This window comes from Rhipicephalus microplus, chromosome 9, assembly GCF_043290135.1.
Source record: "Rhipicephalus microplus isolate Deutch F79 chromosome 9, USDA_Rmic, whole genome shotgun sequence".
NCBI lineage: Eukaryota > Metazoa > Arthropoda > Arachnida > Ixodida > Ixodidae > Rhipicephalus > Rhipicephalus microplus.
The window spans coordinates 13,649,689-13,675,845 of NC_134708.1; the positions used below are offsets into that span (position 1 = coordinate 13,649,689).

Here is a 26,157-nt window from a genome sequence, read left to right on the forward strand (position 1 = left end):
CATGTGAAAGCAACCGTAATTTATCAGCGAGCGCCCTTGCTCGATAACGCAACCATTACAGCACGAGAAAGAAAGAACTATGCCTCGTGCAATCTGTCATAGGGCGCAATAATCTAAATCGCGAGTCACGTGACTATTATCATCGTGAGCCGATGCGCCTCGTCCACAGTGTTCGCGCATGCTCAAACGAGTTATTTTGACGTTTCGAACATTTTCCAGTAGGCGGCATCACTGGTCATGACGTGACGCGATTACCGCCACTTTCAACAGTCATCGAAGGGGGGGGGGGATTTTCGAAACGTGTGCGCGTATCGAGAACTAGCTTCATCAGAAGCGAAACCGGAGTTGCATGCCCCCAGTTACCCCTTCACTCTTCACTCAACGCCTCACCTTCACTTGAGAAAGCCGTCGGAAGCGCCCTCCCCAGGCACGGCAAGTCACTGCATATCAGCGGTAATGTTGAGCGATTCTCGAGCAGCGCAGCGTCATTTTCAGCCGAGAAGCGGCGCATTGCTCAACTCTGTCAAGTGAAGGGTGAAAGTCGAGTCGAGGAGCGTTTGTGAATACGGGGGTTAGGCCTACTGCCGTACTCTTCCTTTTTGCAGATGCTGTCTCGAAAGCCCCGAAACACCTGACAGTCATGGAAGGTGAACAGACGTCGCTTTCCTGCCCTATCAACATGTTACGCGAGCCTCTGTCCGCCGTCTGGTTGCACTTCAGCACCGTGGCGTTTCACAGTTCGAGTGCAGACAGCGGCGCCAAGAAGAAAGAGCCGAAGAAAGTGTACGCCCTGACGGCTCCCGTCTCGACCCAGAGAGTGCTGGCTGCAAGCGTCAGCTTGGTGGACGGAAGCCACTGGAAACAACCACGGTGGAAACACCGGGCATTCTTTTCCCTGCTAAGCCAGCCACCGGCGCTGCGCCTCAACAGGCTGGACAGGTCCGACACCGGAATTTACGTCTGCAACGTCACGTATCGCGACGACAACGCCACCGCCGGTTCAGTCACCGTAAACGAGGCCCACTTCACGCTGTTTGTTGCAGGTGAGCTGCCTTCTTGTCTCGGGCCTTGATCTGAAGAGGGGGCCGGACAGGCAAGTTTCGAGTGTCAATTCGAGCCCGCATTTCTCGGGGGGAAAATTCGCTGGTTGAGAGGAGAAAGCATGAGCCCGGTGTGCCACACCCTGGCTACGCCACCGGGCGGGAGAAACGAGTAACAAAGATTGCATGCAGACAAAGAGCCAGGGCTGTGTACAAACGTTTTCTAGTGTGTGTGGTTTCTTCCGTACTCGTATTTTGTGCGTTTCAACTTTGCAGACGTCGCAACAAGTTGACAAGACCTATGCACTCCTGAACCCAGCAAATATTGTTCTACCGCTACTCGTCTGCATTAGCGAAGAACAGTCGGTCGTCTTTTTTTTTTGGTTTAGAGGAATATTCAAGTTTTTTTTTTTACGCACGAAAACCGGGACCTAATTGTCAAGCACGCCGAAGGTGTCAGTTGAGGAAGCTATTGGGCGCGAGGCGAACCACTGAAGGTGCGGGTGCTGCAATCGCTGTAACGTGCAGGGTTGGATCACGTGGTCTCACCTCGCTCTGGCGAAGGGAAGCGAGCAGTTGAATGCATTGTTTTTAACCAAGACTTCGCAGTGTTTTCACTTTCGAACTGCATTGTTCTGTTTACTTAATGTGTGCGAACTTTCGGAGACTACACAATGCTGAAATGTGCAGGAAAGGCTATCGGTGGCGTGAGATTCTTCATGCTAGCTCCGTACCACAGTGCGCTACGTGTGCAATACTCACGGGTTTAAACAGGACACTCAGAGCGTGTCAGTCGCTACATGTGCCGCCGCTCGTGGAAGCAAGGTGTTACATTGCGGTATAGAATGAGGAGTAGAACACCTACAGAGTAGGATTACTCCTTCCGGTCACCAAAGAGTCGGCACTTAGTTCGCAAAGTGCACACGTCCCATGCGGCGCCACAAGACACGCGCTTTCGCATGCCGCCCGAGTATACGCTCGGTGCCGCGTGCCATTTATATTGCGGCGCGAGCAGGATACGCTCCCCCTCCCATCCACAGGGTAGCAAACCGGCTGTCTATAGGCTGGTTAACCTCCTTGTCGCTCTTTTTCTCCTATTTTTTCTTTCTTCCTCGATGATGCAGCACGCATGTTGTGCCGGTAAGAAACGCGATTCAGCTAAGACATTGAGACTGATGTGCGTCCATAGACAAGATAAATAGCTGCAGAAAAGGATAAAAAAATTTCGTGCTTGTGGCCTGTTTTAGGACAGGATTGAAACAATGATTCATTATTTTGTTGTTTCGCGCCGAGCAGCCACTACTGTGGCTATTCGGCGTGGCAAACTTTCGTAAAGCTATCAACCATGGCGGAACAAGCCAGATTCTGCGTTTTTTTTATTCAATGATTGATCCCAGTTTGCCCTATGAACAGAATACATGTTGTTGAGTATTAAGCGTGGCAAACTTTCGTAAAGCTATCAGCCATGGAGGAACGAGCCACATTCTGCCATTTTTTAATCAACCATTGGCCACATTTTGCTTTATGCACACTGATACCCGATGTTGTTGCGCAAAGGCAGGCTGGCGACTAACTTTCCTATATGTCGTGACAGAATCCACGAAATAAACGTTCTGTGCTTCTACGCAGATGTTTATCGCGTCTATACGAATGCATGCAAGGCGCGATCTCCTAGCTGAATCCTGCGTCGTACTTGCACAGAATCTGTAGCGCATCGCGTAAGCGCGCGAAACGAGAGGGTCGTCCAGTGGCGCCGCTGTGTAAGTGGTGCGCAGCGGCGAGCCAATCCGGTCGACGCGCGAATGTTCCCATAAGGTGCTTGAGCCTCACAGCACAACGCTGACAGTGGGCACTTTGTGAACTAAGGACTGGCTCTTGTGACCGGAAGGAGTATTTATGCTCTATAGGTGTTCTCCCCTCGCTCTACCACAATTCATCACGTTGGTTCCACCAACGCCGTGCTCTCTACCAGGCTGCTGAAATTAGGTGCCTTCTTCTAACCTTACTAAACAAGACTGAATGCTGTGAATATAGTGAATGTTTGGACAGCACTCTACTACCTCAAAAGCTAGTAAGTAGTAATACCTTTTTTTAAGAGTGCCTGGCACTGCACCCTATTTTTCGTTGTTGAGCCCTCATCGTTTTGACCTCGTTCGATAGAAAACGAATCGAACTTGCGTGGCTGTTTCAATTTTAGGGGAAAAAAAATGAGGGCACGTCAAGGCCGCTTGCATGTGGCCTCGCCTTTCGTGCGATTCGATTTAGCATGCGCGGCATAGAATGCAGCTTTCTCGTAAACGATCTGAGGGCAAGCACTGATAATGATCTATATAGAAGATAAAGAAATGATCTTATACGCAATTTTATGTCTGCTGAAATAACGAATCCATCATGGCCAACTAGTGACTAGCAAATGTGGAATTGCTCAATATCCGAATAAATGAGACACGTGCAAACGCAGCAAGAGAAAAATTAAAGTGCGTTTCATATAGATCTTGTCATTGACCCCCCCCCCTCACTCTGGGGGTGGGGGTGGGGGGTGAAGGGTGTTCAAGTATGCGTTGTGATGGGGCGCTTATTCGTTTTGTGTAGCCTAAATACCTAGAAAATCTCATAACGTAAGCACACAGGAACCACACCTTATTAACGTACATGTCTGTACAATTCGTTAAACGATGCCTATTTTTACATGCTTTGCTTAAAGGCGCACTAACACGAATATCCAGAGGTGACTACTATACTCGGCCAAACAGATCTCCTGTATCAAGAGACGACTCTGCGCAGTATGTTGCTCAGTTAAAGCTCATGAATTTTTTCGTTCTTTGACAATAATATTCATTTTATCATGGCGTGCCTTCTGACAACAACACTAGCGTGCCGTCCGACCACAGTGTGCATTCTGGTGACTTCAAGCTTCACTGTGGCTCGACGTGATGAAGCCTGGCACCAAAACATTCAAAATGGGTGATTGTGCACCACGAACGGAACCTGGAATGGAGCAGCCATGCAGATCTCACGACATGGTCACGTGATCGTGACGTTAACGAACGTCAAGATCAGGCTTTTTGTTTGGGTGAACCCATGCCCGGGAAACGAAAAGTAAGGATAGAGCAATATATGCATTATACTGACAGGGGATAAGTATCACGTGTCGATAATCTTATCACTGACGCAACGTTTTGCCTTGTATACAGTAAGTTCTTCCAGCGCTATCGCAAGTTCTCCCGCAATCCTACGAATACTTGACTGGTTTGCTTTCGGCGAGTTATGCAATAAAACTAACACTCAATTTATAGTGAAACTTTCAAAACATTGCGGCACGTTCTACGCCGGGCGTGGCTAGTGTTTTTTGCGGGTAAGACCTGAACTCACCAAAAGTAATAAACACACGTGAAAATTTCTTGCCCGAGAGTCTGACGAGATGCTCATACCTCGTCTTTTTTTTGACGTAAGGGCACCTTAATAACCAGAACTTTCTTTTGAAAACATATTGGAATTACTTTTTTGGGCGCAATCTTACCACTAAATTCTTTAGGATCTTCACGGTGTAGCCTTTTAACTGATACAAATAAAAAAAAGAGAGAACATTTTCGTTCCAGTATTCCTCTATTTTTGTATTATCTTCAGTTGCCCTGACACATTCCAAGTGTCTGGCACAACGTAATACTTGGTCTACGCATTTTTTCCAATGGCTCTCGCAAAGCGAATGTCGATAGGGAACGTTATGCGGGGAAGCAAAAGTGTCGGCATCGCCTTTTCAAGACTGCCCCTCTCGTGCGAATTGCTTCTGCATCACTGGGCTGCCACCCTAGCTTCCCTCTCGCATTTCTCCTTTGCGCACCATTTCTTCCAGGCTGCGCTTGCCTTACTGCCCTTTGCGCAATATAAACGGAAATTCGCTGTAACACGCGTCTTTCGAGCGCCTACCAATATCTGCACGTCGCGCATGAGTGCACCCGGAAAAAGCCTTACTCAAGCCTTACTCAAGCCTTACTGAACACGAAGCGAAGATCTCGGCAATATAAAAGATGCCGGTGCGTCTTCGATTCCAACGCTCCCATTCAATGATTCTATGCAGGAAGCAACATGTCCACACCGTGGTTCATTTACGATCACGAAGTATTTTGCGACGCATTACACATCTGATGATTAAAAAAAAGAAAGCGAAATTATGTTACGGCGAAATAACAAAACGTGCTCTGCATTGCACTCTTGTTCTACATTGCAAAATCTCTCATGCAGCAGATAAGGGAGTTTCGTTGTGGCATGGGTTGAGGGGTGAGTTATTGGATTTTCATGCGCGCATTTGTCGAATCGCAGTCGCGGGTGCGTCACTTGTGAATCCACACGAATGCTTTACCATAGGGCAAAATTTACGAACATGCAATGACCGAGCTTTGCGGTGCTCTCATTCTGGGGTTGTTGTACCAACATGTCTTAATGGAAGTATCGACTTCTTTGATGGTCTTCGGCAATGTCAAACTAGAACAAAAACCAAGGAATGGAAAGCACGTTACTTGGGCGTGCTCATTCATCATATTGCCTCCTTATAAAGCATACATGCATTGTTATTTATGATTGCCTAACCTAAGTAAGATGCAAAGGAAGAGGTAATTGTTTATATTAGCACAGTCTGTCTGTATAACAAAGATTTATACCGTCAGTGTGTCAAAATAGAAGCTGCAGAATAACTGTGTTCAACATGTAATGTGGTATCATCCAAAATAATAGTTTACTTGAAATAAAGACTGTTTTTCTAATTACCCTTGAATAAGTACGCCTCTTTTTAGTGTTTTTCATCTAAAGGGTCTTTAAGTTGACCTAATTATTCAAGCTTGTATCATTTTTACAGTTGTATATAGGTATACACTTCTTCGAAATTTAGTGAGGAGTCCATAAGAGAGATCCTAAAACTACCAGCATCTGCTGACTTGTCAACCCAGTAACAATTTCGGTGAGCTGAACTATGAAGGTTCATAGAGAAAAACATGAGACTTCGACAATTTCACTGCAAGCAAATCCAAAGTTGCACTCCTGAGGAGTCCCAGTTCGACTGCTACTAGAAACAACTTTGTGCTTGCTCCTGTAAAGGATGCTAAACCACAATAGGACTATTAGTGCGACGTAGTCAGCTTCGTGTTGGTCGAAGTCCAAATAGCAGAATGGATATGGAGTAGATGTACCAACATTAAGAAGTGGAGAAGGGCATCGGAGAAGCACAAAGATGTTCGAAGGGAAGGGCGAAATGCGAAAGACGGCCTTGGCACTGAAATGATCGATCAGAATAAGCAGACCATTTCTAGTCTTAGACGATTAATTTAAGCGACCGATATTCGTATTGAAAAAAAGAAATCAGTAATTGTTGCTCTTGAGCTCGAGCCCAGATTTCTACAAGTACACTTGTCCTATTCAAAGCTGGAATGATTTCCTTAACGCTGGCACGTGGATCTTTCGTACCCTATCCTCCTATTCGAACAAATGTGAGGGCAACTGTGGATGCTGGGTCACAAGAGGGGGGTCACCATGACAAATTTTGGACAGGCACAGATTAGGAGTGCAACTTAGATGGAGCTGTTAATGAAAAACAAAACGTAGGTTACTTGAACGTGCACGTCATGCTTCTATTTCATCAGCAGTGGAACATATTTAGCTTTCGTACGAATAAAGGAAACTACAGACATTTATAAATCTTCTTCATAACGCGCTAACATTAGTACTGTTGGGACGTTAAACCCCACATATCAACATTAGTACTGTCGTGCGAACGAAAACTCAGTTGCGTCCGTCGGTTACCTTGTGCTTCGCTAGATGTGGACTGCGTTACGCATATACGTGATTGGTCAGAGCAAGATCACATGACCTGTCGACTCGCACAAGATCTATTCAGGTGGTGGCCGGTGAATTCGTCAATCAGCCGCAGGAATTCAAATGCGCGTGGTTACAGCTGATTGGCCAAAGCGAAGTCACGTGACCTGCCGGCTCAGCCGACCACCACCACCGCCACTCTAATACCACAACTACCGCTAGTACTATTCCTATTACCACTACTACTATTCCTACCACTGCAACTAATACAAGTACAAGTAACACTGCTATTAGTACTCTACTGTTACTACTTTAATGTTGCGACCCAGGCTACCTTAAGACAGCTGCACTGTAAACTTTTTGGGCCATTATTAAGTGAGCCGTACCCAGGGTGCACGTGCATGAACGATATCACAGCAGTAACTTATAGCTCGCACCACTTAGACTCTAACCCACAAGGGATGTTCAACCATTTAAGAAGCCACTTGTCGCAGTTTCACAAGCGTATCGCGCATTTATGGGACGCATATCAGCGCCGAGTCTTACTTTCCTTTCACGATGCCCGTAATTAATCACTCTTGCGAATTACTAGACAACATCGTGTTGATTAGACGCTAATGAAAGAAAGTCGGCACAGCCTCCTTGATGCCGGGATGGCGCACTTGGCATTACGCGCGGACGCTTTTATGAAGTAGCTGTCGATAGCAGAGGCGGCGATGTATAAAAATCTGCCTGTGAGATAATTAATCCAGAGGCTGTAAGCAAGGCAACACCGGCTCGTTATAACGTCTTCGATCTCCCTTATTGCTGGAGTGCTGTGTCGGCATGCTGCGTAGATCGCCTCTAGCGTTGGCCGTCTGTTTTTACGCTCTACATCAGCACTAATCGGCAACTATCTCGCTCAAGAACGTTACCAGTGACGCGGCGTTTCCACTAGGAAGAACCAATCAGCGTCGGGTTTTCATCTTGCGAGGCCAGCACTGTAGGATATGGTTCAGACGTCGGATGCACGCGCAGATGTGACCCACGAACGCGATAGCGCAAGCTTGAAAGCGGATATGCTGCAGCAGCGTAGGGAGTTGGGCCGTTTCTTGAGAAGTCTCTGCGATGAGGAGAGGAGAATGTTTCGAGTGTCTTTAATTTTTTCTGCTTAATACGGCCCTAATGAAACATACCGGCAGTTAAGTCAATAATATCATAGGAAGTATTGTCGTTTTCTAACTGTAGTGTAATGTCAGCTGCCACCTCACGCTAAAAAAATTTGCCGCAAGCCATATTCCGGTGTTTCGGGACATCGGCCTCCACCAATAGGGTCCTTTGTCTAGGAACTCCACCTGGTACAGTAAAGGAGCTGACACACATGGGGCTGGTTTTCCAGACAACCTCTCTGTTAATAACAGTTTAATAAATAACCACCACCATCCTCTCGGGCGATAAGTGGGCTGCCACATCTTGGTAAGATAGCATTCAGCGTGATGACGCCCACTGGAGAAAAATGGTTCCACACTCGTCGCCTGGACCAGGAGGGGCTCTGGCGAACACTCTTAGGTATAAACAACTTATAATTATTACACTACAAAAAATGTGGACGAGGGAGTGCCCTCCATTATTGTTCGAAGGGTGGAGTGTCAGACGTGTAGTTAAAAGGTCGTCAGGTTTGTATCCTACTTGCGGAAAAGGAAATATCGGGATCGAGACGCTTGTCAAGAAAGAAGCGCACCGGCTGTCCTGCAAGTCATGTGCCGCTTTCGTCAATGTAATCTTTTGTCGACACGTTTTTCGCTCTTGATCTTAGAATAATTGCAAATGCATGACCGCGCTTGTGACCATAGGTTTGAAGTTACCAAATATCTGGAAACAGATGAACGTGTGAACGTGCATGCTGGGATAATTTCGCCACAAGATTCAATCATTACTGTGAAGATGTGACAAATATGCCCTGGGACAGCTGCTATTTTGTTCAAGTACTTTTATGGCTAGAACGATTTCGCAAAACGTTCCTACATCAATTTTTGTATTGGCTGCCTCCATTTCAGCGGCAGCCCGTCAAAACCTGATGCAGGTTGAAGTAAATAAATAGATAAATAAATAAATAAATAAATAAATAAATACAGATTGCGTTAAGTGTCACGTACAAGGCACCGAAACTCACGAAATTTAGATCACATATATCACGTGGCGCATATTAGGCTGTCCCAAGCATTGTGCTGTAACACGTAATCCTACGCTGTAACATTGGGAGCGGAATTGATGTACCAACTTTTGTACTGTACACTCCGTAGATGCTGTGTTGTGCAGCGCCCCACTGCGGTGGTCTAGCGGCTAAGGTACTTGGAAGCTGACCCGCATGTCGCGACATCGAATCCCTGCTGCGGCGGCTGCATTTTCGATGGAGGCGAAAATGCTGTAGGCCCGTGTGCTCACATTTGGGTGCACGTTCTAAAACCTAGGTGGTCGAAATTTTCGGAGCACACTACTGTGGCTTCTCTCATAATCATATGGCGGTTTTGCGAAGTTATACCCACCATCTCAATGACCACATGTTCTTAGGCCTGTTGTGTAGATAGCGCCAAATCGACTATCAATTTAACGGGAAATGGGGATAAAGCAGGAGCCCAAAACTACTAAACTGTGTCAGCGTGCGTAAAAAGTAAAAAAAAGAGTTGAAACATACGCACAAAGATCAGCAAAAATGCAAGGGTTCCAACAAACGTGAAAATGGACAATTTTAGCGTGCTCAACGCCTAAAGAGCATAACGCGCGGCGCGTTGGGTACGCAATGGCTGAGGTTACCGCGTACATCACACCTGCGGAGATAAAGTAGGGTTGCTGTGAGTATTTGTCGGGTTTTAGGGGTGAAGCTCTTTGAAACGGCACCTGTTCGTCCCTCGTAATAGTCGTAGTCGTAGTGTGTAACCAGTGTTACGTTTTGACCTCCAAGGTGGTGCCGGTGGGAGATTTCTCCTGTGTGTTGTTGAACAATAAGAAATGCGCAGCGTGCGCGTTACCTAAAAGCCCAATTCTCCTGTCTCTCATTCCCCATTAGCAGTCACTGGCATGTACATTGAGCACTATCTGACAAGAAAGGGTTGCTACGTTATACTCGCTGGGCATAACCTCCTTGGTTTTAGAAAGGTTTAGCGAGCGTTGGGCCGCAGTGCATTGAATACAGTAAACTAGTATATGCCACGAACTCGAGGTGGTTAAAGTTGGGAAGTAGACACGAAGCACAAGCCGTAAGAAAGTGTGCGTGTGCCACCTCTCCTTTACTCCTTGGAATGTCCGCTGGATGGCGGTGCTTCTGTTGGGGAATATATGATGAAAAGATGCGAGATGGGGGTACTTGGAGTGTTGAATAGATGAACGAACGGACACACAGACAGATGTATGAATGGACGCACGGATGGCTGCACGGACAGATGGACGCATGGACGGACGCAGGGGCAGATGCATGGACGAACGCAGGGACCGACGCACAGATGGACGTGTGGACGCACTAACAGACGCACGCACGGACGGGCGGATGGACGCATGGACTGTCACACAGACGGACGTATGAACGGACGGAGGCTTCGTCCTACTCTCCATCATTCACTCCGTGGCTATGCTGGAATTTTTTTCTTGGTCTCGTGCGTCGCATTCACACATGTTGCATCTGTGGAGGCATTTTATAGATGGGGCTATCCAACAGCGCCGAACTGTATAGATGTTGCGACTTTTTCTCCGTTGTAAAAACACAAGTTGGAGTCAAACCTCTTATACAAGGACTTGCAAGGACTCTTCCAACTGAGGGCTCAGCATTAACTCGGTGGGAATGGAAACGATTTCTTTCTAGCCGGAATTGAAATTACTCGACAACTTGTAGCTCTTGTGCTCATACGTAGCTGATATATAAGTTGGCTCAGCTCGTTTATAATCGGGCGTTCATAAAGTAGTGAAAACCGACACCCAAGCGACATAGGAGGTGCACGTTATTGAATCAAGTTGCATATAAATATCTGTCGTCTTACTTCTCAAGCTGGCGCACGCATTATAAGAAACGCCTGAATCGGTAGAGCGTGGAATAATTACGCTTATAAACTCCTTGTTCTTCGATGTGCTTCGAAAGCATTGGGCTAAGGCATGTGCTGCATCAGAAGAAAGCAAAGTTATTGCAGAGGTTCACGCTTCAGGCTGATGTCCTAATAGCTTGTTCTTGTTATAAAGCTCTCCTTGATGCTAGTACACTACAGCCATCATTAGGTGCTGGTAAACAGGACATAACGAGGCGCTGCCTAATATCGGAGGCACCTCACAATAGCAGCAGCGATGCAAATACTTTGTAGTGCTCCTTGTCCCGCAGCCTCGACATATTGTGAACATCTGGTGGAAGCCTCGAAGGAAAAACAAAAGCGCTAATGTTATGCGCACAAGGAGTGCTTCGGCGTTGGGGCTGTAAGTGTTTGCGAACGAACGTGTATTCTTAGGCTACAAAGCTAAGGCAAAAAAAAAGACGCGTGGAGGATATTTATTGCACTGCCTTCAACAGACGCCCCTCATAACTTGCCCGCGGTTTTCACATCGCAAGTATAGCCTTCATGATCTCTTTTGTATATTGTCCCGTCTAATAGAGAGAGGATGTTTTGAAAGCGGCGTTACAAAGCCCAAGTCTTCAAAGAGATCAGGATAGCATAGTCAAAACACAGAGGGTAGTCTTGTGAAAACATTGAGTGTATACTGAAAGTGGTAATCTCACAAAAACACGTACCAGGTCTAGAATAACAGAAAGGCTCCCACGTGCGTCAGCCAGCTGTTTTTTAGCATACTAAACCGAGAAGCGGCTTATCTCGGTAAGTCTCTGGCGTTGGGAATAGATCTGCTGAAGGCAAGTGCACGATTGGCATGGTGTGGTTTATTTCACCACAGCTCTACCACTTTAGTTTTGTGACACTCATGGGCAAAATTCACTTTTTGTGTTCGGTTTGTTTTTGTTATAGTTAATAGTTTTGAGCTGGTACTCGTTGATCCGTTTTGCCTGTTGCTGTCGCCTTTTGGTGTGCGATAAAATCGGGCCACTCTGTCTAGCTAAACTTCCGTTTCAAGTAAGCGTTCGTCTTGTCTAGGTCTTTTTCTGTTCTTTGCGTGTTTGGAGCTTCCAAGTATGTTCACAGGCAGATACAATGAAAAGGAATTTTGGAGCACTGCTTCTAATTAAGTTATTTCCAGGGCTTAAGGACATCTGTACGTGGCGCCGTCTTTCGGCGGCAGAAACGGCGTGGAACGATGCTCTCCTGTTTTAACTGCATGGTAAATGATTATGATTAATATATAGAAGTTGCAAAAAGTTTGTCATCAAAAACAACTCCGGAATATATTCACAATGAGCCTTCTGGAGCTTTTTGGTAGAATTTCAGTGTCGCTTAACAAGAGCATGTGCCTTCACAGAACGATTGAATCCCGCTTTTCAAAAACGCATGGGGCCCATTTTTAAAACGCTTGAGCACTCTGGGAAGCGGAATAGTTGGGATTGCGAAAATGCAATTATAACAAAACGTTCAAATAAGCCTCTGTTGTACAAAACCGAGAGGTCGTTTAGAGGTTTTTTTTTTGCAATAGATTCATTCTTTTTGTCTATTTCCTATTACGTTATAGCGGGCCACAATTCTGACCTACAAAAAAGAGCGCTGCGTGATCGTCGTTTTTTGGTATAGAGTTTTGTAAATAGATGATTAAGGCATTAATTAGGCCAACACTAAAAGACTAATGTTTTTTATCTCTTTGTCGAACCTGGTAACACACTTGTCGCTACCCTTTTGTATAGTGGTAAGGACAAGTGTGTTATTAGGCTCTGTAAGAAACTTGAAGAACTAGAATAACACATTTCTAGCTATAGTTGTTTGATCATTCTGAGGAGATCTTGACGATGACTGACAGAAGGAACACGGGAAACAATGCTCTGTGTTCCTTCTTTTCATCCTCGTTAAGTGTGCGCTGTTTTCGCCTAGGTAAGTAAATCGGGCGGACGGAAAAGGCTTTCACGTGAAGTCGTAAAAGGTGAATTCGTAAGGGGCCATAGGATTTTTGAGACGGTTGCACTTTTACGGAAAAGCGAACTTTGTATTAACTTTTACCAAACGCTTAAAGTAGTTTCTTAAAACATGTACAGTGACGATAGTATTTGTGGCGCTTACGCAAGTACGGCTATTTATTATACAGCATTACAATGAAAAGTTGCCTACTCGGAATAGCTGCATGATGCGCACACACACACGCACACAGTGCACAGGACGAGAAGCCAGGTCAAATTAATTTTTTTTCCATATGAGGAATCACCATGTCAACGCCCACCTCATTAGCGTAATGCAGCATAAATAAATTAAGGGCGTATCGGCAGCAGTTAATGGAACGTGCTAACTTTCGCGGCAAAGCTTTCAGCGAAACATATTGCATGCGCAGGCGCTATTTCTCTATGCAACACGTGATAGCTTCATCAGTTAGAGTGGTAGCATTTTATTATTTCAAATTCTAGTCGTACATGTGTCTTCTGATATTTACGCAATCTGTGATGGTTTGTTCATTTAGAATGGTCGTATATTTATTCATACAACTTCTTTTTCCTCCTGCTAGAGTGTTCTCGTATAGTTCAGTAATACATACAGCATAGCAATGATTGAGCTAACTTGAATCATAGAAATTTATCAAGCTCTGGTAATGATGCTTTAATACATTGCCAACGATTGCCGAGGTCAGTACGTATTGTTGGCAACAGCTTAAAATAGCTGTTGCCACGGTCTCCCACGTACTATTAGCATCCTCAACATTTCACTTACGAGCCTCTTCTTCTGCCTCTTAGCTTAGCTTTTCCGCACCAGGTTTCGCTAACCAAGAACGTGGTTGGTGCATCTCCGTCTTTCCCCTTCATTTGCTCACTCTCTCTCGTGCTCTCCAAATCGAAATGCATAGAGGAGCAAAATGTGGGAAGGCCTCAGTCGTTTTGTTTGGTGCATGTTTCAGTCAGATAAGTAGTTCAATACGGTTCGTATAATGAGATAATATCTTTGGAAGGACTACTACGGGTTCTCGGAAGCTTGCTTGGTTATCGAACGGGCAGGAAACATCGGGGCGACAGAGAGGGCGCTTTCCTAATTACCAGAAATGGGCTCCCAATCTTCCTGTTACCATTACCCGGTTAAACCCATGGCGTCGTTGCTTATTTAGAAGAGTTATAGCCATGCAGGTTTTTTTACGGTGATTGTGACCGATGAAAACTAATGTTGTTTGTTATGTCTGCACTGCCGCTTGGCGCGGCTGATGAGTTATTACGCCATAGGAGTATTAATATTCATGAGCATCAATAAGTTCGGACATAGCTTGGGTGTTGGAGTCCCAACCGGACAACGTTCTATGCAAAAAAAAAAGGAGCACTGCGTTCACGTGCACGATCTTCTTGGCTGTCACCTTTTACCACGTCATGTCTCTCTTCAAAAAACCATTAGCTTGCTGTCTTTAACCCCGGAAAGATGGGTAGAAATAACAGGTCGTTGCAAGAAGCGCGTCATCACTTCATTTTCATTTTGGCATGAATAGCGGAACGTATACGGCGAAAGCCTTTAATGGCTTATACGCATTAGCGTCCGACCCTGGAATACCGCCAGCTGCGGCCTCTACCCTTCGAAGTCTCACTCATCATGGGATGCCACAGCGGTGGCGTCCGACCGTCCGTCCGTCCGTGTCCCCTCACACTCTGGACAATCACTGGATGGCACAGCAGGGGCGTCCCACATTCTGTCCATCCGTGTCTTCTCAAGTTCTCTCAGCAAACAGGCGCTGCACAACGGGGCGCGAAGCAACGCTCCTCCTTCCGGTGTCGAGTTTGGTCGGACGGCTTACAAGTGGCCCGATGATGATTCCCCTCCCACTGGAAGAGGCACAGGCTTTCTCCGAACACTTAGAAATTCACAAAATGGCTCACAATTGTTCCGTTTCCCACTTTACCACTGGGGGAAGGGGCAGGCAATACGAGGATATTTCATCTATTGTTCCTATACCGGGTGTTTAAAGAAATGTGCCCAAAATCCTCAAAAATAAGGAAAGTGCGATATCTGCTCGCCACTTTCACCATTTTTGCTTGAGTTTCAATAATTACTTGAGGTTCCTTTTCGAAATCTTTAAGATGAATTGGGTTCTCAGCAAGAAGAACTTCATTTCTCCCTTTTTACGTAATTGCTAAAGTCTACTAATTTAAAGACTCATAATATGACGTTCCTACTTACCATCCAAAATGATGTCTGTTACCATCTGAAGATGCCTACCGCTACAAAAAAGCGATTGTAATGGCAGTGAGGAAATATCGCATTCTAATTTTTGAGAATTTCGGCCACATTTCCTGAAAGTCCCTGCTTTTGATACCACAGGCTCCCTGCCGAAGCATATAAAGAAACATCGCCTTCGAGCCCCCTCTCTTGTTTTCTAAAGTGTAAAACCTTGAGCACGCTTATATGGACCACTTTATACTTTGCGGCAAATTGCATTCCTTGAAACGGGCTACTTTCCTTTTACGAAATATTTCGGCAACCGCTGTCAAAAGCGCGCAAGTATAACCAGCAGTCAGCAAGCGCCCAGAAAGATCATTTGAAAACTGACCTGCATTTCATGTCGGCAAGATTTCCTGTGAGCAGCTTGCAGACATAGCTTAGCAATCCCAGTTTCACTAATGTTGCTTCCACTAAGAATATAGGGTAGTGATGCCTTGCACACTCTGGGCCTTGTGGAAACAGCAGACACGATTGTTACAAATTAGATATAAATCTTAATACTGCAAAGAGTCATTAAAGAACCTTGCGGGTAAAGAACAAACCTTTCTTATTCTCTTCAGAGGAGCCTTTGTCATTCTCTTTAAAAGCGCCGAAATCAAAGTGTACAGGAGGGTGGAGACGGTAAATCGTTAAAATAATTAAGAATTCATTACCATCTTGTATCATTTTAAGAACAACACTGTCACCTTAGTTAATCATCATAGTATTTATTATACGTTGTCTGTTATGTTGCCCACACGGGATGACTAGAGACTGTTTTGGGGACATTACTACTTGTGCTTGGGACATCTTCTTTTGTCTAATCTTGGTTGCCCGCGTTGTCTGCAATGCATCGTTTATATCCGAGTGTTACTGTGAATATTTTTTATGCTTCTTCTTGGTGTTTCATGGTGATATCCTGGTGCTACTGTAAAAAAGTAGCGAGTTGTATGCTCGATCCCTTCAAGAGCTTGAGAGCAACCTGTGCCTCACTTGTACGCCAACGTCTTCTTCGAATCATATCAGTAAAAAACAAAAAAGAGGCAAATTGTGCAAGAAAGCATGAAAAAACGCCCTAAAAATTTACTCAGCGGGGCTGACACAGTGGTGTCTTTTCTGTGCATTTCGCGTTTTTCTTCGTGTGCAAAGAGCGCGTCGCTAGCTTCAACTATGAACAATCAACTAGCACCTATACGCTGGCAGTTTCACTCTTTAGGGCATACGCTCTAACAATAATAATAATAATAATAATAATAATAATAATAATAATAATAATAATAATAATAATAATAATAATAATAATAATAATAATAATAATAATAATAATAATAATAATAATAATAATAATAATAATAATAATAATAATAATAATAATAATAATAATAATAATAATAATAATAAATAGTAATAATAAATAATAATAATAATAATAAACAATGGTGCTTTACGTCCCACGGCCACCATACCACGACTGACAGACACCGCAGTGGAGTGCTCCGGAAGTTCTGACCACCTGGCGCACTTGAGATCGCACAATACACAACCCTATAACATTCGGCCTCCACCTAAATGCGACTTGTGGGGCTGGAATCGAACCCGCCACCTTCGAATCAGCCCCGAAACCACTGTTCCATCGACGCTGTTCTGCACGGCCAAATACACCGAAGAGACTAATGCGGCTCCTTAGAAGGATGTACATTTTACACACACAAAAGCGCACGTACGCCATAAGTCGTGTTCCGGGAAGGATGGGGCTCTGACTGAACAGCAGTTAGGGCTAGCCAGCTTATGAAGTGTCTGTCACCGCCAGGGCGACCAGGAATGCGAGTACGCCCCATAATATAGCGAATGCCGGGCTCTAGCGAAATGGCGCAGTCGCAGGGTGTCTGCGGAATCTCTCGTCTGCGTCCTACGCCTTCGGTATTGCGTACGCGGTTCCGCTCTGAGACGTGGTTTTGTATCACGAGCTCTACCCGGAACGCAGCCTGGACATGTCACGAATCTGCATATTGATCTCGCAGTTTTCGCTGGATGTTGGTTTTCCTCGGCTTATCATCGATTTGTGTCTATGGTTGGAGCTTAGCTGTACTGCATGTTGAAACCTGCGTGGTGCAGTGGGCGTGTCCCCTGCGTGCGCAAGCTGCGCACATTCTAAGAAGGAAAAGGAGGTATCGAGGTTGCTCTTTTAGAGGAGTAACTAACTTGCCGCACCCATTGCACCATTTTGGGAGCAACTGCGAAACAGTAACCGCACTCTCGCGGCTGCTTCTCAAAGGAGCAGCAGTCAGCAAAAGAAAAACCAGGTTTTGGTTCGGGCTTAACCACCTTTTCGAAGTGCGTGCGGGCATTTGAATAGATGTACAATCGATGTGCAAGCACCACATTCAGAAATGAATTTCGGAAAATTGGCAGCAAGCGCACGGGATTCGAACCTCACGACCACTGAGCCACCATGCGCGTACACTAACCACTACAGCACACCGCGCACCATCTCAAAAGAAAACAGGCTTCTGTAGGCACCGATGGGTCGTTTGCACACGGCGCGAACATTCCTGCAGCTACTCCTAAAAATGGCGCTTTACTCCACAAGGAGGAAAGAGCCCTTCCTAGCCGTGCCGTGTGCAATATTTTGCGTGCATTCCGTCTTTAGCAGGAGCAAAAAGCTCTTTACGGGGGGGTAGCTGTGTGTTTCCCCCGGAAAACGCTTTAGATTGTACTCGGGCGAGTGAAACGTTGTACAAGTGAAACGTTGAGATCGAGGTTGACTTAGATTCGGGTGAATGTAAAGGAACCCCAGGAAGTCGAAATTTTCGGAGCCTTCCACTACGGCGTCTCTCATAATCATATGGTGGTTTTGGGACGTTGAACCCCACAAACCAATCAATCAATCGAGATCGAGGTTGATTAGCAGGAAAGAATATGTCAATATGAATCGGAAAGGATAACCAACTATGAGCTCCAGTTTATAATGGGTTTGATTCATCATGCCGAATTTCGGCTGGTGATATCAAAGTGGCCGCAACGTTCTATTGTTGAACTCTAGTTTATAGCGGGTTTGATTCATTGTCCAGGCGGCCGCATTTAAGTTGCGGCGAAACGTAGACGTACTTGTCTACCTAGATTTATCAACGCATGCGAAAATAAAACGCAGACCATGATAGTTAATTCGTAGTTCACCGCTATACTCTGTCAACTCTCGTTTACATGCGCTGTTTATCCAGCGAAAAAGTTCAATGTAACGACGCTACCTGAGCAGTCCGAAATTAACAAGGGTCCTTGTGTTAGCGTTACACTATTATGTGGCACAATAGTTCAAAGTAACTCCACTTTCGAAAGGCCCCTCCAAGTGGGGTTCTTCTATCGGGTGCAAACTTCAGGATAATTTTGTTTGCGAAGCAGAATGTCTTGACACTTATATGTGTAGTACAAAAGTTTAAAACAGCGACGCTTTCGAAGCGGCCCGATCTGTGAGTGGGGCTATTCGGTGCCGTATACACAAATTGAGTCGGGGTGCTTACAGAGCATTTCATATGTATGTGACCGGTTATTTGAGCAGCCCTTGGCGTTTTTCTTCGTTTTTTGTTGATTTTACAGTTTTAAACTAATAGAGAATACCCAAGATTTCACCCGCATGCACACACAGCAGTTATAAATCGTACAGCGCGATCGCGACGAGCGGCTGGTTTCGGAATCAGACGATGATGTGACATGTAAATGAAAGGGTTTATTAAAAACTATATATCTGCGCAATACGTTTAGAGAAATAAAAAAATAAAATAATAAAACAGGCAAGCAAAACAGAAATCCGATAAAAACTTTCTCATTATGTTTATGTTGCCGACGGACGAGTATCGTACCATCCATTTTAAAGAAAAAAAAACACCAAATGTACATATTTTAAGACTAACTGAACCTAACCCACAAGTAATTTGTTTTTAGATGAAACGTACCCTGAATACGTTCCTTTAAAAAAAAAGCAAATGCTGTCGGAACACTGTTTCAAATCATGCCGTATATAGATACGTGACCACGAGATTTCTGCAGAACCTTACCGCCTGGGGGCCATACATACCAAGCCACGTTGAGATTGGGTTCGCCGATCGGCTGCCGTGCTCGTCGCTATCATTCGAGTGCTCTATTTCTCTATGAATACCGATTCGCCCAACAAGCAGTTCGATTCTGTACTCATTTTTTCCCCGTCAATATTTCTACTTCGCTACCGCAACCGAGTGGAAGCGTTCAGTAGCCTGGGGCTTTCTAAGCGGATTTGCCTAATGGTGGTTCTGGAAGACAGCTCTCTCTCTCTGTCTCTCTCTCTCTTTATTGGTTATGTGCTCAGCAATCGGTCCAAATGAATTGTTAAGCAGATTGATCGCGAAGTATTTGCACTAAAGCGCCTTCGGTGGCATTTGAATATCTATGCCGAAATTTAGATTGTGCTACCTCCACCAAACAATAGTAAAGGTAACAGTTGCAAAAAAGCGAACAAGCAAGCCAGGTTTCAAACAGATCAAATGTAGTAGCAGATTCACAGCCACATTATGCCACCACCGAACTGCGCTGCGCCACAAATTATGCTTCAATCACAATTTGCGATTCACAGAATAACAATAGGATCTGTGGCTTCACGTTCCAGAAACACGATAAGATAACGAGGGATGCCGTAATGGAAGTTTTTGGGGAATTCAGACAACCCTAAAGGTGCACTGATATCGCACAGTACACGAACCTTTATCATTTAGTCTCTGCCGAAATTATTTTGTCACGGCAGGAATCGAACCCGCGACCTTCTGGTCGGCAACCGTAGCCGCTGCTCCACCACGGGAACGTGCATTCAACTGCGCTTAAAAGTTTGCAACCAAGGCCGAGAAGCACGTGGCATGATGTTGATTCTGGCGCCTATTTCCAACCCCTTACTGTAAGCGGATATGATGTCCACGCTGTGACTGTCGACGCTCACTTCTAACAACACTTGTCTCGGAAGCCATCGTTAGCAGAGCACAACGGAAAGTGGTGTAGAAAGGGAAAATGAATATTAGAACCCGGAGCAGAAGCTGGAAAGCAAATGAGGAATTGAAAGTACCAACTGGTATTTATTTGAGCCCGGTGTAGCACAAAAACGGAAGTGAAATTGGTAACTAGAAATTGAAAACGGTGATTATTTCGCTACCGGAAGTAGAACCGGGAAGTGAGTGCCGGACATGTGTGTCATTAAACCTCGACCCGATTTTTTTACGCACTACGGCAGTTCCATTTAAAGGAAATAGCTGTAAATATTTTGTTTTCTTCATTACAAATTCCCGAAAATCTTGGAACGAAACCTCCTCCCTGTTTCGCACCGACAAGATAATGAATATTTTCTGAACCGTGGTGAATAGGCACGATTATAGGCGAGAAAAAAATCATTACGTTCACTCTTCTGAAACATTTCTTAACTAGTAAAATAAAAGCTGTAAATTACGAATATTTTGATTATGCAACTTTCTCTTCAATTACGCGACCACCCGGTGTTCAATCTTTGGAGCATTAAACACGTGACGCAAGAGCCGTAAAAAAATGAAAAATAAAGCTCCAACGCTGCACCTCGTTTTATTGCAGTATTTGCTGTGTGTTGTATTCCGCTTCCGCAAACCGCAATAACTGTTTATCGCTTAATTTTTTACGTGCGTGGGCTTGCTTCGAAATTGCATTCGAATTCACACCACCGTACTGGCGAGAAAGTTTGTTTTTCCTACGGACTCGTACTAAACCGCCAACATTGCAACAACCAGCGCTTTGCGCTACTGATATGTGGTTTATGGGGACACAGATGAAAATGTGGCTTTCAGTGAAGCATCGCTGAAGCTTTCAATGTGCGCAGAACCATTAACACCTGACTGTAATTACTATTTTATTTTAACCAATTGATACCAAATATGAATACGAAAAAAAGGTCTTGTCTCAAGTTAATTTCGAACTCTAGCCCGAGGCAAGGAAAAACTAAATGAACAGCGATAACTCTCTCCAGGACCAAAATATAAAACGCTATAAATAATTTCCAACAAACATCTTCAAAAACTGATGGTGGAAAGTGCTAGCAAATGATGACAATGTATGAGATGTTAATTAGCAGGTAGTTAATAAAAAACGATGAAATCACCATGTTCGGCGAAAAACTCAATAGTAGCGACAACGTGACGTTACTATAGGTGTTCCGTGCACTGTCTACCTACCTACCTACCTGCCTACCTGCCTGCCTGCCTGCCTGCCTGCCTGCCTGCCTGCCTGCCTGCCTGCCTGCCTGCCTGCCTGCCTACCTACCTACCTACTTACCTACTGACAACGCATTTCTGTTTTTCAAGTCTTTCATGCGTGTCTTATTGCTGGTCGTCATTGAACACTCTTCGTTCAGCTCCGAGGTGGCATAGTATATCCACCATCCACAACCTTAGATAGCCACAAGAGAGAGAGAACACAAGGAGAAAGGCAAGGAGGTTAATTAGGGCTGAGCCCCGGTAGGCTACCCTGCACTGGGGAAGGCGAGAGGGGAAGATAGCCACAAAGTATCTGAAGGGCTAAGGGAAATGAACGAGTGCATCATCGCGCTAGAAAATCATGCCAAACTGCTTAAATCCGCGTTACTGGGAGCGGATTTAGGGAGCGTGCTTTGCAACGTGAAAATGGCCACGCCCACACACATTGATGGGCCGGGAGTTCATTACGTAGAGGGACAGATTCCTCGAGCCCCACTGACTTCTCAGGGCGGAGACGAAAGCGGAATCCATATTGGAAAACGATAAAAGCACTATCTGTATTTGAGTGTGGGACTGCGGGGAGTACGTTGGTAAAAGATCACTCCTGTAGCAGTACTTTTGAACAATAACGGAGACTTCAACTTAGAGCATTTTAAGAGACTTTAGCCTCTGCAGCGTCCCTTTTTGGTTACCGGGCCTGGCCAAACAGGAGGACGAGGTGTCTGCACACTAATAAGAAGCTGACACATGTCACGCACAAATTGAAGCTAGCAAAGCAGCAATGTCGAAAGTGTGTAATGGGGGAGATCCTGCTTGACACACCGCGGCGCAATCAGCGCAAAAATGGTGTATTTGGTTTGGACGTCTACAGTAACCCCAAGCACAGGCGCCAGAAGTTCCAGACGTTGCTCGAGATGGCAATAGAATTAGCTTGTCCTCGGCCCCTCGTCATAGTCTGTGACTTCATTGCCCCGCATGGCTTATGGGGATACGTGTATAAGACGAGAAAGGGTCGAGACCTCTGGCAGGACGGCAACGAACTAGAATTTACCTTAATAATAATAAGGCTTTTCCTACGCGGATAGGCGATTCGGCAATCGGAGACACGACGCCAGACCTCACTTTCATCAAGAATATTGAAAAGACTACATGGACCAACATCGCCATGGTAGCGGCCACTACGTTCTTCGAACCTTTGTATTGGTGGAACTTAGCAGAGAGTTGCTTCCTCACGTTGCTTCCAATAAAAATTTGGTTCAGTATTTAGATGTTTATGTGAGATTTGGCTTTAAAGGACTTATCCTGCTTTTTTTTACAATAAACTCCATACATAAATAATTCCGGATAGCAGCTTTTGTTACCGTCCTCTTTTAGCGTGTTTTGTCCTAGTGTGAAGAAAAGTCACGTTGCGCTGTACCGGAAACATGTTTCCATGTGTTTCTTTCAAAAAAATTACCAAATAACAGTGGTAGTACAGGAAGAATTAGTTAGGGTGGCAGCTATTAGCTGCGAAATTGTTTCCTGAAAGTAAGCACAGGAAAACACAATAAAGAGAATCCGTTTGGCATGAGTTTTTCTCAGCTTTTACAGAATACTGAGCATACAGAAAATATGGCCAGATTTGTCGTTTGTTCATTTGCTGCACGTGATGTCATATATAAATAACAAGCGTTTTTTTTCACACACTATCTAACGTACCTTAAGCTGGGGCCGATTGTGTCCCGCTTTATATTCTATGCTTGCTTATAATCTCACAATTCTGAGTGTCAGTTTGCTCACGAGAGTTATCTGCAAAGCTTGAAACATTGCATGTAATTTTTATTCGTTTTTTTGTTTTTGGTAACTCACTTATTTTGACCATGATATTTTCTGACATATAATTTGCAAACTTGAGCCTTTTCGTAGCCGCGGCTGGGACATAGCGGTTACGATGCTCTGTTGCTGACCCAAAAGACGCGAGTTCAAATCCTGTCGCGGCGGCCGTATTTTGGTAGAGGCAAAACGCTATAGTGCCGTGTGCTTAGATTTATGCAGACGTTAAATTTTATTCAAAATACAGTTGTCCATACCGCAATTATAGATTGGGTTGTGAGGCAACAACAAAAAATAGCTCCAGATGGTCGAAATTTTTGGAACAGTGCGCTGCGGCGTCTCTCATAATCATATTGTGGCTTTGAAATATGAAACTCAATTGTTATTGAGTGGTGCTCTGAGTAGACGTATATCCCGGTCTTTTCTCTCTCTCCAAAAGTTGTCCTTGATGACCTATGCAAAGTTGATGTCGCTTGGAGGTTTACGAAAATGGCAAAAAAGGCAATGATGGCCCCAGAGCTCTGCTTGCTGTAATGATCCGATGAAAAGGTACAACGGCAAGCTCGTGCAGTAATAACTCGGAAAAGGCCGTGACATCGTGACTGGGTACTAATGGGTGGTATGTATCTTCTTTTGCTTTTTGTGTCAAGCCTGTCGTGAGATATCATCATTTGTCGTTGTTTACTGCAATGCTCTCGTTGTGTACGCATTGCATTGATTGTTGTATGACACTAGACAGAAATCAATCAGGAGAGGATATCAGTCAGCGACATAAATAATATAGATGGTCATTTGCTTTAAACATCGAATATGTATGCGAAATTGTGGTCTGTGACGACTTCTAGTGCTTCTTATCTTCACGTCATGGCAGATGGAAAGTTCGCCTGCGTATATATAAACGGTGATCAATTTTATGCGGAACACTAGTGACCCTAACGTGCTTTTAGTAGCCAGAACGTCATGTTGCTATTGGCAACGTTCCTTAAACACTAGTAAAATGAATAAAAGAACTTTATTTACTAGTAAAACACTAGTAAAATCATTTTTTAACCGGAGGGGGTTCAGAAACAGCAATAACAAATGTGAACGGCACACGTTTAAAACAAGCAATGCTTAGTACTTATAATTAATTGGCCAGTAGTGGTAAACAAGGAAACCTTTATTGTTGCGTCATTCATTCCCACGTGAAGCTTTTGTATGAACTGGAGCCTCATTTGAAGTTCTGTTCGCTATTTTTATGCTTTTGCAAATACTTTTAGCACTCGCTACACTTTCCACATTCCGAATCGACTGTTTCGGTCAGCATCATTCCATCAAGCCCTTCAAAAATCTCGTCCTTGTTTCGGGGTAGTCCGGCTGGCGATGCGAGCAACGTTATTGTCAGTCTTGCTTTTGGGATGTTTGTGCGACGTTTGTCCCTGTGCCGCATGCTACCACAATCAACAGTGCGTTGGTATTGTGGCTAGAAATGAACTTTCAAGAGATATAATATTCTAGCGAGTTAGCGTACAATATTTCGTCATAAATCGGTGGCCATGTACAAGTCGGCCATTTTTTATTGCTCAACAGGAAAATGGCACATCGATTGAGCAGTAATGAATAGTTTCGTAGTATGAACGCAATCAGGCTTCTCACCGTGTTCTGGTTCGAACTCGTCATCATTCAGTGGGAAAACAAGCTCCTGGGAAAATCTTGTTCCTCGTTCCATTTGTGTTTTACGAGGTGATAACCGGTAAGCAGCTGCCACAACAAGCATTGATGTATGGCAGCAACTGACCAGTTCGCAATACCAGTTGACAGGAAGGAAGGAAAAACTGGCTGTGGTATTTTACCGCTTACAGTGACTTGGCGCCATAGCGTAAACCATACATGGCACTCTTGCGTCAAGTGGCAGTGCTCCTTGCGACCATTGCGGCAGCAGTGGAACGATAGAGCACGTTCTGTCACTGCCCTCGTTACAGCTTGCAAAGACGGCAGCTAGCTGCTGCGTTAGCTCGTCTTGACCAAAGACCCTTGTCAGAACAGTCAGTGCTTGAAAGGCGACATAATCTGGCTTCGCACAGAAAATCAGTGAAGGCCTTATTGAACTTTTTGCGTGGTAGTGGCCTATTGAATAGGCTATAGCACTCCAGTCCTTTTTTTTCTCTTTCGCGCGTTTATTTCGCTCTTCGCTTTCTTTCCCAGCTTTATTCCCCATTCTCCCTTCCCTTAGTGCAGTGTAGCAAACCGGGTGCTCTAATTTCTAGTTAACCTCCCTGCCTTTCCCTCATTTTGTTCTCTCTCTCTCTCGTGACAAGAAAACCTAACCCACTTGCGTTTGTGACGTAGCGGCCAACACGGTAGGACATAGCGCTTCAAATTCGTACTGTCGAAGGAACAATTTTCTCACCTACTCCACGATCGACAAACTCAGACATGCTCGTTTTTTTATTATTTCTGAGGCACCCGCGTGCGCATTATTGATGTGCGCCAATGTTTTGTGGACTCCAGCATAAAACGCTCTCGTTCTATACAAAAGAAAACTAAACCTCCATTCATCGCATGTGTGTTTTATTATAACATTTTATCTATTTACTTTCTCTCAGTTCCCCAGGAACCACCAGTCATCATGGACTCGAGCGGTGCTATTCTGAACTCAACAGTGGGACCTTATGCGGAGGGAGATACAATACGGCTCACCTGTGCTGTGCCCGCTGGCAAGTATTGAGCCTCCTGTTTCGAAGTTCAAGGGACGCTTGATACGGCTGGAGTGATACATGATATCCATAGGGTCGTATTGTCTACTCCTTTTTTTGTGTGTGTTGCGTCGCGTTGTTGGCCATTAACAGATGCTTACTTCGCAAGAGACGTATGCCATACTAACATGCTTGTTAGCATCGAAATACACTGGCCCATGTACTTCGTCATGTACAGAAACGGCGAGCCACTTTTTCCTTTCCTACTACCAAGGGCGCTCCATATTACATGTAAGGTGCAGATAGCATAAAAATGATT

The 26,157-nt window shown here is 44.8% G+C and overlaps 1 protein-coding gene across 1 annotated transcript; it reads left to right on the forward strand.

Moving 5' to 3' along the window:
- Positions 1–613: 613 nt before the first annotated feature.
- On the forward strand, positions 614–25,870 carry LOC142772185 (uncharacterized). The gene is made up of 2 exons (XM_075874350.1): positions 614–1,043; positions 25,749–25,870. Exons 1-2 carry the CDS (start codon positions 641–643, stop codon positions 25,868–25,870), a joined length of 525 nt encoding a protein of 174 aa, XP_075730465.1. The 5' UTR covers positions 614–640.
- The last annotated feature ends 287 nt before the right edge of the window (positions 25,871–26,157 follow it).

What these genes read in the sequence shown, in the direction of transcription:
- LOC142772185 (XM_075874350.1), top strand. Translation starts at nt 641, where the DNA reads ATGGAAGGTGAACAGACGTCGCTTTCCTGCCCTATCAACATGTTACGC. An exon ending in CTTCACGCTGTTTGTTGCAG is followed by an intron (nt 1,044 to 25,748) that starts GTGAGCTGCCTT and finishes ACTTTCTCTCAG; the next exon opens with TTCCCCAGGAACCACCAGTC.